Below are 11,626 nucleotides of genomic sequence, written 5' to 3'. Positions count from 1 at the left end.
CATATTTAAGAAAATATATGTATATATTTAAAATTATAATCTCAGATAAAAAATTTAATCTATTTCTTTTGGTTAAATATATCAAATCAATTTGTATAAAACTACAAAAACAAAATTCATATAAAATTGTATAGTTATCTAAAATTAAAAATAATCATTATTTATAAAAATTTAGATATTTAAAAGGAGTTAGTGATATTAGGATTAAAATTTATAATTTTTAAATGTTTAAAACTAATCACTAAATTATATTCGGAAATTAAATACTTATCCCCTAATTAATGTTTTTTTAATAATAAACATTAAAAAAATATAATGCGAGTTTTTTTACAGTACATTTCTTTTCAATACCAACATACGCCTATTACAAAAACATACTCAAAAACCCATGATTACAATAAAATTCGAATTAGACCCTGACTGGTTTAACCGCAGCGGTTGCGTTTGCGGTTGCGGGAGTTTACGGGTGCGGATGGTTGCGGTTTCAAGCGTTTTCTAGAGATTTGTACGACTGATACAGCGGTTAGTAATTGTTGCATTTGCGGAACTTTTATGACTGGTAAACTACCAAACGCAACATCTGTTAAATAATAAATTAACAATATTTACATTTTATATAATTATAAAAATATTAAAAATTAGAAAAATGTAACAAATATAAAATTTATATTTATAAAATCATATTATTAAATTTTAAAAATTTATAGAAAATATTTTGGTTTGAAATTTTTATAATATAAATTAAAATATAATATGTATACATTTTACAATTTCTATTATTTCAATTTAAAAAATTTATTGGATGTTTTTAGTATTATTTTTATTGATTTTGATTTTAAAGAAAAAAAAATTATCCTCCCGCAACCGCCCGCAATCGCAAACGCTAGCTGGAACCAGCTTTTGATTTTAAGAGGTTCGGAGCGGTTTGAAGCGATTTGTAGCGTTTTCTATGATTGTTTCGAAACACCAACAACCGCTAGAAACCGCAAAAGCTGCGTTTGTGGGTGGTAGCGGGGAAACCAGTCATGCCCTTAGTCATCATAGCTATGTCATTAAACCTTAAAAGGTTAAAATATCAAATACTTTTTTAATAAAAAAATATTATGTTCAAAAAGGGTCACCAAAATCTTTTGATCACAAAAAAAGAAGACCAAAATCTAAACAAAAGGAATGTGGAAGAGACAAAGTAGCATGGGGCGCTACAACCTCAACACCAAAACCTTTTTTTTATTTGTCACCAAACTTGACTCGATAGTTGTTATAAATCAGAGATGATGATGAATACATATGTATGTATCTGTGATGGTCAATATACAAGAATGTGAAGGAAAGAAAGAATCGGAAACTCAGTCCTCGCTCTTAAAAGAATCAATTATTGTATTTCTTGTTAACTTGGATGACAATTGATTAAGATGATGATGATTGACCGGATGTATCAGCTGGTTTCTCGCTACCCCTTAGCATCGGGTTGCTGTCTTAACTTAAACATACCCGTCAGTCCACGTGCCGTGGCAAGTTGTTCAATCTCAGCTAGTCTGCTCTGAAGATCCGCCATTTTCTTTTCCACTTCTTCATCTTTTCTTCTCAACTCCTGTAAAAATGCCCAAAAAGATTTCATCAATCTCAATAACCAAAACATCAACACTGTTATTTCTTCTATCTCATTTGTTGTTTTGACAAACACACAAGTCTTCCCGGTCTTTTAGATAGTGTAATCCTACTTGGTTTAACTATTTAGTCTATTTCCAAGAACGTTGCAGATAAAATCAAATCATCAACAGCTTACATATGTGGTATATGCTAATCTGATGCACATATATTCATCCCACTCTCAGTTGAACTACTAACTAACAGTGTAAAATCCTGACCAGCACAAAATTTGTCTTCCAGAAGTTACCTCTAGTTCCTGCTTACGCGCTTCCTCTTTTCTTGTTTCCGAGCGTGAACTTCTCTGCACCTCAAAAACAACGACGCCTCCACCCACCTGCTCATATAATCAATCTATTAGTTCTACAGACACAGTTCATAATAGGCACAGACAGAAGAAGGACCTCAAGACCAGCTATTTTATTTATTTATCTGGCATTGACATGGAACAAATCAGTCACATGCAACTTATTAAGGATCAATCATATAATTGATTGATTTAGGAATCTTCCTCTTATGTAAACAATATATGTTCTCATTAACTCTCTTGTGTAATACCCTAACTCTATGCCGTGTATATAAGGCTCTCATTGTACATTCATCTTATTCAGTAATACTCAATACACTTATACAACTTACTACAAAACAAGAGCAAGAAAACCAAAGTAACATCATCGTCAGATTAAGTAAATACTAAACCGTTTCTGACTAATTGACAATGCCATAGAAAGAGCTGTATCACATAAGCTGTTTAGATTGAGAGAGAGAGAGAGAGTACGGCAAAGATGAAAAGCTCTCCGATAAGGTCAACAGCAGCTTGAACAGCCTTCTCCTCGTCCAAGGGACGAATCTCAACATCAGTGGCATGCCCATATATCCTTCTTTGTATTTGTGTCGTGATCCTGTGGTTCCTCTGCGTCACATTTTCAACAACCAACACATATCATTTTTTTTTTTGATAGAGAAAAACTCTCAAATAATCAAAAATCATTATCAAAAACCTAAACCAACAAATCTCAGACCGGAAATGAAGATGTGAGAGAAAAATCACCTGAGCGAAGTTGATGATAAACTGGCGAAACTGGGGATGGACTTTAGCTTGGTGCTTAAGCTGACTAGCTAATGGCTTACTTACGGTTTTGACCAGTAGGGTACCCAGTTTCATCAACGGAAGCACCATCTCTTATCTTCTTCCAACAAACAATCTCGTGGATGCGCAAGTTGTGATTCCTTCAATGCACAGAGTTATGATTCAAATTCGTAAGAGATCAAAGGTTATGCAGAATCGGAGATAGATAGATGAAGAAGAAATAGTCTAATTTGTAATGGACACCTTCCCTTCCCTTCCCTTTCCTTTTCTTCTTTCCCAAGTTCCATTCGTTCCATATTTTGCACTCCAATTTTGACGGAATCGAAACGCTGACTTTTCCAAGTAAAACGTTGATTTCTTTTATTTTTTTTCTTACAAATGTTTGTTTATGTGCAAATTCAGCTCATCTTGGATTAACTGCACCATGAAGTCTTTTCCTTCGTACCTGCATCCCATCTTCTCCAATAAGCCGTAAGAAATTAGGTTTCTGCCCATTGTTGGCATGTAACGAACATCAGTGAGAATCACGCTTGATCCATCATCATTCATGATCCTGATCTTTCCTATCCTTTTGATCTCACTAATGGTGTTGTTTCCCATCAAAATCTTCCCTCCTTCTATCTCTTCAAGATCAAACAAGACATCCTTATTTAGAGTTATATGGAATGTACAGCCGGAATCAAGTACCCACTCGTCTTTAGTAGCTTGCTGGCTAGCCACTAGAACCAACGGTTGCTCCTTCTCTTCAGCTATGTTGACCGAATTTGTTGGCTTCTTCCTCTCGGGACATTGTTTTTTAAAATGTCCCTCCTTGCCACATGTCCAACACTCTTTAGAGAACTTAGGTCTTGACTGCGATCTGTTTTTGCTCTTTGATCTAGCTCTCCAAGTCTTGTTGTTCTTCTTGTCACCTCTGCCCCTGTTGTCGCCAACAAACAGTCCCTCCGAGTTACTTTTGGACTTGTTCAGAAGTCCCTTCTCCCTTAATTCTACTTCCTTAAAATAAGCAGAACTTGTAACATCACGAACTGTTAGAGTCTCTTTTCCGCTGCCGTACTTTAAAGCATCCACGAGAGACTCATACTGCTTAGGTAGACTTGTTAAGATCTGAATGGCTTGATCTTCTTCACTGATCTTGATGTCGAGACTTGCTAGATCAGCCACAAGTTTCAGAAACACGTCCAAATTTTCTTCAATGGACTTATGTTCTTCCATTCTAAAACATGCATATCTCTGCTTCATATAGATTCGATTAGGTAATGTCTTGGTCTGATATTCCGTCTCTAGAGCCTTCCACATATCCAGTGATGTAGGCTTATTCATAACCTTGCGTAGGATAAGATCAGATAGACACATACTGATCAGATTCTTGGTACGCAACTCCTTGTCTTGCTCCTTAGGATCATGTTTAACATCCTTCTGTCCTTCTTCACCTTCATCCGTAGAAGGAGTTTTCTCCTTAAGAACAGAACCCAAACCAAAGATCTTTAGCTGACATAGCATCTTATACTTCCATAGACCAAAATCACCTTTCCCATCAAATTTCTCCACTTCAAATTTCTTTGAAATTGCTTCCATCTCCTTATTTACCCACAAACTTTTGTTTCTTTGTTTGCAGGTTATCGTAACACGTCTCCGCAAGCTTCAATAGACCAAAATCACCTTTCCCATCAAATGTTTGTTTATGTGCAAATTCAGCTCATCTTGGATTAACTTTGACTATCTATGCCTGCAGGTTCTGTTAGTTCCGGTCGGTCCAAATCTCACCGAAAGAAAATTTGATTCGGTTTGGTTTCTGGATTCGGAAAAAATTTACCTAATTTTTTAGTTTTAACAGTTAGATCGGTCAAATTTTCGGTTTAAATTGAATAATTTTTTTTTAAATTGGTTAATTTGGATTATTTAGGTTTGAATCTGGTTAGTTCAGTTCGAAATTTCGGATAAAATCAGTACTGTTTGATAAAAAAATATTAATTATCTCTTTAGATGATCAAACTAACTAATTATTGATTTTTTTACTTGCCGGACCAAATCGAAAACCAAACTTTTCGGTTTGGCAAGTTCGGGTTATAACTGCTGGCTATGACTATCCTTCTGAATTTGCTACCAATTACATGAAGATTTGAGGTTTGACTACTTGACAAGATTGATTGTGTTAATTAGACCAAAAACAAATAGACTTCAATTTCCAACAAGTATCCCGAGTTAAAAAAATTGGGGTTGCATCAGATAGGAGAAGTAAAAACAGACAACTTTTTTTTATGTAATATTCCTTTCTGTTTCAACACAAACCATTAACAAAGTAAACATCAAAATTAAATTTAGGTCAAGAAGACTAGAACGAAAAGGATGATAAACAACGAGCAAAAAACATATCATCATCATCTGCCTTTTCGCCCCTGCTTTCTTCATCACCATCCCTATTTTTCAGAACAAAGTCAAACTTGTTCTTTGTACTGTCCATCTCCGTACCCAGTTCATCTATTATTCTCTTCTGCACCACACACACCAAAGAAAACTTGATGTTTTTTCTTATCTTTGAAGATATTATATATCTTTCTTTCTCATATTTTTACTAACCTGTGCAACGAGTTCATCATGTATAGTAAACCCCACTCCTCCTATTCTCTCTACACTTTTACTCAGCTCGTCCAGTTCTTCGTCTTGTTGCCTGAAGTTGCAATCAAATGATGTCAAGTTACTGCACTACTCACAGTACTATCTATGCTACAATCTTCATCCATAAAGGTAATATACGAAAACATGGCAAAATAATGTCGAAACACTTACTTTATCAACAGCATTTTTGCCTATCTGATTCTGACTGAACAAAACCGCCATCATCTCTTCCTCCATACTGATCGTATCTATTTGCTTCAATCGAGTTTGGCATTCTCATTAGCTCTCTACGCACTTCAATTGGATTGCCAGCTCCATCACTACCCTTACCAGCTAGGACACCAGTCTTCACATTGCGCACCTATGGTAATTGTCTCGCACAAAGTCAAGTCAACTAACAATAAACTTATGCCACTCTCTAAAGCTGGGGTATTCATTACAGACTTGGAGTGGTGTACCTGTGTCCTAGCATTACTAGTCCATCTCCTCCGTCTTTCAAGCTCAGCTTCATTAATTCCACACAAGGCAGGATCTTATGCTGCCACGTTAACCGCTTTTTCCAGCTTATCCACCTTCCTATCAGTAAAGACAGCTTCAATGGCCATGAAAATCACTCTAATTCAAATGGTTCACTTGCTTATTCTACTAAACAAGGACTCATACATTCTACAAAGATGAGCCAGTAGTGTTCAGCAGATCTACCATGCAAATACTGAAAGAGTAAATACGAGTACCTGCCACTAAATGCTTCCACAGTTAGCAAGAAGCTCCTTGGTGACATGAACTTGATCCCCCATGCCTGGAGAGATACACTCCCATTTGTGGAATGCAGATTGCAGCTTATCAATCTAACGAAAGCAACCAAATATCAATCAATGCCCTTAAACTCTAACCCCCAAAAAAGAAAAAAAAACATTTGAAACAACAACTTACAGAATTCTGAGTCTCTTCTTTACACAAGGTTGAAACTTTCTATAGTAGTTTGATTTATCAATCTATCTGCTTAAAGATACGATGCAAACCTTTGAGAGAAGAAAACTTGCGTTTAGAAGCGATAACGATACTGAATAATGCAAGAGGAAGATTGTTTATTTACCTGTTGGGGGAGGAGACTAATCGGAAGGCGGAGGCGGTGCAGATCGAGGAAGCAGAACAAACAGCGGTGGAAGTAAAAAAGATTTCCGACGTCAAATCTGTCTCCTCTGACACAGCACCTGCAATGGTTAGTTTATTGGCAGAGGAGAATCACATAATGCTTAATTAACTTTGGGCCTAGGTGGAAAAGCTCCTCACTAAGCCTAATAACTAACCATAAAGCCTTAATTTGTTATAACAACAAAATCATTGAGAGGGTTCATGTTAAGTTTTTTCCAAACAAAATTTGATACCTTTTGATTGTTATTGTTACTGTGAAGAAAACCGAAAGTGCTTATGAAAAAGCGATTGTAATTGCTATCAAGTATTAGAATTCTACTCGGTAATACTGCATTCTTTTTTCCTTATAAAACTCTATCTGATCCGGTCAACTCCGAGAGAATAATAGTTTTGTGTGTGTGTTAGAGATAAAAGCCCTAGTAGATACAGATTCAAAACTCTGGCTACGTACGTACACTGTCTAAGATGATTTTCACATTTTTATGACACGCACTGCGACCAGGTTATCATGTGAACTTGTCGTGCGGCATTTGTAAATAAAATTCTTACTATATTTTGGCCGTTTCAATAGTTTCTCATTTTAATAACTCGGACGACCTAGTGTACGTTAAGAAAAATATATTACAAGTGTTGAAAACTAGTGCGTTTTACCATATTTTAAGTACACATTTACGGATTCACTATCAACATTTTAGAATACTTTTTTACTAGAACTTTTTAAGAATATTATTTTTATTTAAAAATATTTTCCTTCAAAGTATATAGTGGACATGCATTTTAATTTTTAAACACTCTTACTTTAAACGTTTTTAGGACGATGATGGATGTCAACACTTCCATTTCAGGATTTAGTAGAAGGATGCAACTAGAAAAGCCTTTGGAGTCCTGAAGAACTTTAAAACGTTTTAAATGACCAAATAGTAGACTTGAGGAAGAAATGGGTGACATAAGTTTAAAAAGCAATGACGTCAAAGTTAACTAATAATGCTAATCTGTTGGCTTGGTGCTAACGTATACCGACTTTTCTACCGTCCATGAGAAGAAGATGCTTCGTTGTGGGGGAGCTTCTAATATTTCTTTTTCTTGTCTGCATTATTAATAAGGCTCCACTATGAGGAAAATTCTGACTACAAATAATATGACATTCACGTGAAAGTCCTTTCTATTTTTCTATTGGTTTAAAAGAGAGACTCAACTACTTCTCCCAAAGTCACGTCTCATAATACAACTCTCATCTAAGATTAACCAATTCAAAACTATGATAAGATCCGGAGTATTACTGATTACATGATCATTGATCATACTAGACTTTCTCTATTCTATTGTGTTTGGAAATTTTGAAATTATCTTTCGAGTATATACAACAATATTATTAGATTATATACCAAGATTGAGTTGGGTTAGTAATTGAATCCAAATAAACAAAAATGTAGGTATTTAGAGCATATTCAAAAGAACATTCTATTTTGAAGTTTGCAAAACTTCATATTTGAAGTTTGCGAAACTTCATATTTGAAGCTTTAAGTTAGTCTTCTCCAAAAACAAAACTTCAAACATAACTTCAAAAGAATTTATATATTTATATTATGGTCCTTTATTTATGACACTTAATTTAAATTCATAAGAAATATAAATAAATAGCAAATATGTAAAAATATTAATTAACAAAATGATACAGTTTAAATATAATTTTACATATAAATACATAATTAAATATTAAATTACAAGTAAAATGCTACAGTATTCTATAAAACTATTTTCGCAATACTTTCATATATTATCAATTAGTGCATCTGTTAAGTTTTTTTTCCTAATATTGTTGTTATCTAAATTTAGTTTTGAAAAAATCTTATCTTAAAGTTTTTATTTAGTTTTATTTGTAAAAATTAAAATTATAAAAGCAAATTTAAAATATTTATGAGTTATAAATTTTTAATAGATTAAAAAGATTAAAGGAATTTTTTTAAGAATTATAAATATAATATGTAAATATAATGACCAAAATGCAACAAAAAAATATGAAATTTCAATTTGAAGTTTTGAATAATAACACTCTATATTTGAGGTTTTACTACTCAAAACTTCAAATTTAAAGTTTTGAAGTTCGTTTATGGAGAACAAAAAACTTCATATTTGAATGTCTTTCGAAGATATTCTTAGAGGTCACACATTTAATTTATATTGAAAGTATAATTTTATGAAAGGCTATTTTGAACTTTTGAGAAAAAAAACTTGTGAGATGTATAGAAGATAGCATGATCGATATAAATTCGAGATTTCTAAATAATTAAATAAAATGATTAGATTATCAAATGTGTGTCGACAAAAAAAAAAGATTATCAAATGTGTACGTAGAGTCCCGTGATTCCGGTGGGTTGGTCGGTACTCGGTATCCTAATATGCATCCACTATCACTACCTGGTCACATGCTAATTCAGTATTTCCAGTAATTAAACTTTATTTATACAACCGTCTAAAAAAAATAACTCAAGAGAAATTAAATATTTTCCCATTTATTTAGTGATTTTATTTACTAAATTTTATGTAACACTACACGTAGAAAGGAAATGAAAAACGTGCTGATTTTGATTAGAATAATTGAGTGTGATGACAAAAAGTCAGCGTGAATCATGTGATACGGTATAGAAGACACGGTCCTATGACTAAGTCTACTCTCACCCGGTGACGTAGATCTGCATCAGCCACCGTTTGCTATGACGCACATCCTCACGTAACATCGTTGACGCAAGATGTTCCTTTTAACATCTTTATATATTCCTTTTAACTCTTTATATATTATATATATAACAATAAGCCTTCCCATTCATTATTGGCATCTTAAAGCATATTTGAAAAATGCAAGGAACGATTTCTTGTACAAGGCACTATCCTATGATCCCCGCAGCGGAATCTCTACGGCCGATGCCGCTTAGAACGCAGGGAGACGGTGAGAGCGTTCGGACGTTGGTGGAGGAGAACGCGGTTATGGTGATTGGACGAAAAGGATGTTGTATGTGCCTCGTTGTGAAGAGGCTGTTTTTTGGACTTGGAGTGAATCCGGCGGTTCTTGATATCGATGAGAAGATGGAAGTGGAAGTAATGAATGAGCTAGAGAAGATTGGCGTTCAAGGCGGCAGAGAAACGGTGATGTTACCCGCGGTTTATATAGGAGGGAGGTTGTTTGGAGGGTTAGATAGGGTTATGGCAACTCATATTTCGGGTGAGTTGGTTCCAATTCTTAAGGAGGTTGGAGCTTTGTGGTTGTGAATATATTCAAATGGAATCTTAAACTTACGTTGAACCTTGATATGGTAAATAGTTATTCTGTTTTTCTACGTTTTATTAACGGATTAATGTTTTCCTTTATATAATCTGAGTTAATAAACAAAGAATGGTTCTAAAGTTGAGAAAGTTACTAGAACGTGCATTCTTTAAATTATAAAAATGTCATTATTTCTCCATAACGAGTTGGGCTAGTTAAAAAAAAAAGGAAAGAACTTAGTAAATATATATGCTATAAACTCTATGTATAATATATAGTCCAGTTGACATCATAGTATATAATAATTATACATAATCATGAATAAACAAAAATATATGACGTGCCATTCTGAATTTTAAAACAAGAAATAATTGTTCTTATGGGATGGAATATTATGCGCTGTGACTACCATTTTGTTCTAATACTTAATTTCATGATGCAAAAATTATATGTTGTTTTTTCAAAAAAAAAATATATGTTGTTGCAGATTGTTTGTTGTGAAATGAATTTCGTTTCAAAATGTGTTTACTATAATTTTGGCGTGGGAAGATCCATGGATTCCATATCTATTTCCTAGAGTAAGCCCGAGATAAAAGAAGTAATTTTTGTACAGGTTCGATTTGATGATATATCATATAGATTATTATAACCCATTGACCAAATAAAAATAATTGTAACGCTAAGTTTGCAAACACTAAAGAAACATTCATCCGAAACTTGGAAAGTAATGCTAAAAGAAAAAAAAAAGTCACAAGAACTTTTGTGTCAAGTATGTAAATTCATTGCAATGAAATGTTAAAGAGATACAAAAAACTTGGATCTAGAACTCATAGAAGAAAATTCCCATCTAAATACCTCCAGAAAAAAAAAAGATAATACAAATTTGGGTTTAATATTTTTTTGTGTGCAATATATAGATTAAAGTTAAGCTTGGCTTTTTACAGACGAAGCCCATTAAAACACATAAATAATGAAAGTTTTGGCTACCTGATCTGCTTGCCCATTATCAGAGAATGGGAAACAAAGGAAAAATGACAGAAAGTGGAGGCGTAGGAGCTAGGGCCCTGGCTTTTGTTCACTCGATGGCTGCTGCGATCAGTGCCGTCTTAAAACTATTTTGGACCTATGGACAAATTTTTTTAATGTATTATAGTTAGTTAAGCATAATTTTATGGACCCAAACAAACATAAATATATACCCATTTTAGGGAAAATTGCCAAATATGATTTATAACTTGATTTCAAATGCAAAAGTATATCCAAACTTGAATCAAATGCAGAAGTAACTTAAAAGGCTATTGAAATTACAACCAGCCTTTTGTGACCAAACAAAAAAAAAACAGTTTTTTACATTTTTAACCCCAGTAAGTCTTCTGCCCAGACGACTTACTTGAAAGTCTTCTGGTATAGTTAATCTTAAAAATAATTTTTAAATTTTTAAAAAACTATTTTGATAAGTGAAAAATTGAAATCATGTAATTAAGATATATTAAAAGTGTTATAAATTAAAATATAACAAAAGTGAATTGTTTTCAACATAGATGAGTGAAAATAGTGAGTCATGATATTCTTTGGTTTAGGTTTTGTCAACATATGTTGTAGTATTGTATGTGTTCTTAGGGTTAGATTTTGGAAAGCATAAAAGTATTTTTGAAAAATATGAAATTTACCCAAATGTGTTTATTTCTGCGTATAGTAAACACTAAGCAAGTTTAATTTGATTTTATAACGTGTTTAGTTAGTTAATTTTAGTCAATTTAGTTTACGGTTAAATTTAGGGTCTGGACGACTTACAAGTAAGTTTTCTAGACGACTAGACGACTTACAAGTAAGTCAAGTAAGTCTTCTAGACG

At 33.4% G+C, this 11,626-nt stretch overlaps 2 protein-coding genes and 1 pseudogene across 2 annotated transcripts; 1 reads left to right on the top strand and 2 right to left on the bottom strand.

Moving 5' to 3' along the window:
* Positions 1 to 1,132: 1,132 nt before the first annotated feature.
* Positions 1,133 to 2,994, bottom strand: LOC108860198 (OPA3-like protein). The gene is made up of 4 exons (XM_018634102.2): positions 2,699 to 2,994; positions 2,426 to 2,560; positions 1,898 to 1,984; positions 1,133 to 1,591 (listed from the first exon to the last, which is right to left on the bottom strand). Exons 1-4 carry the CDS (start codon positions 2,825 to 2,827, stop codon positions 1,451 to 1,453), a joined length of 492 nt encoding a protein of 163 aa, XP_018489604.1. The 5' UTR covers positions 2,828 to 2,994; the 3' UTR covers positions 1,133 to 1,450.
* Positions 2,995 to 5,058: 2,064 nt separating this feature from the next.
* LOC108837780 (syntaxin-61-like) lies at positions 5,059 to 6,730 on the bottom strand (annotated as a pseudogene).
* A 2,598-nt stretch (positions 6,731 to 9,328) lies between these two features.
* On the top strand, positions 9,329 to 9,848 carry LOC108859628 (glutaredoxin-C9). The gene has a single exon (XM_018633538.2). The coding sequence runs from the start codon at positions 9,368 to 9,370 to the stop codon at positions 9,776 to 9,778; it is 411 nt and encodes a 136-aa protein (XP_018489040.1). The 5' UTR covers positions 9,329 to 9,367; the 3' UTR covers positions 9,779 to 9,848.
* Positions 9,849 to 11,626: the final 1,778 nt, after the last annotated feature.

Source organism: Raphanus sativus, chromosome 5, assembly GCF_000801105.2.
Source record: "Raphanus sativus cultivar WK10039 chromosome 5, ASM80110v3, whole genome shotgun sequence".
Taxonomy (NCBI): domain Eukaryota; kingdom Viridiplantae; phylum Streptophyta; class Magnoliopsida; order Brassicales; family Brassicaceae; genus Raphanus; species Raphanus sativus.
The sequence above is the reverse complement of the archived record's forward strand: the minus strand, read 5'-3'. Positions and strand labels throughout refer to the sequence as shown.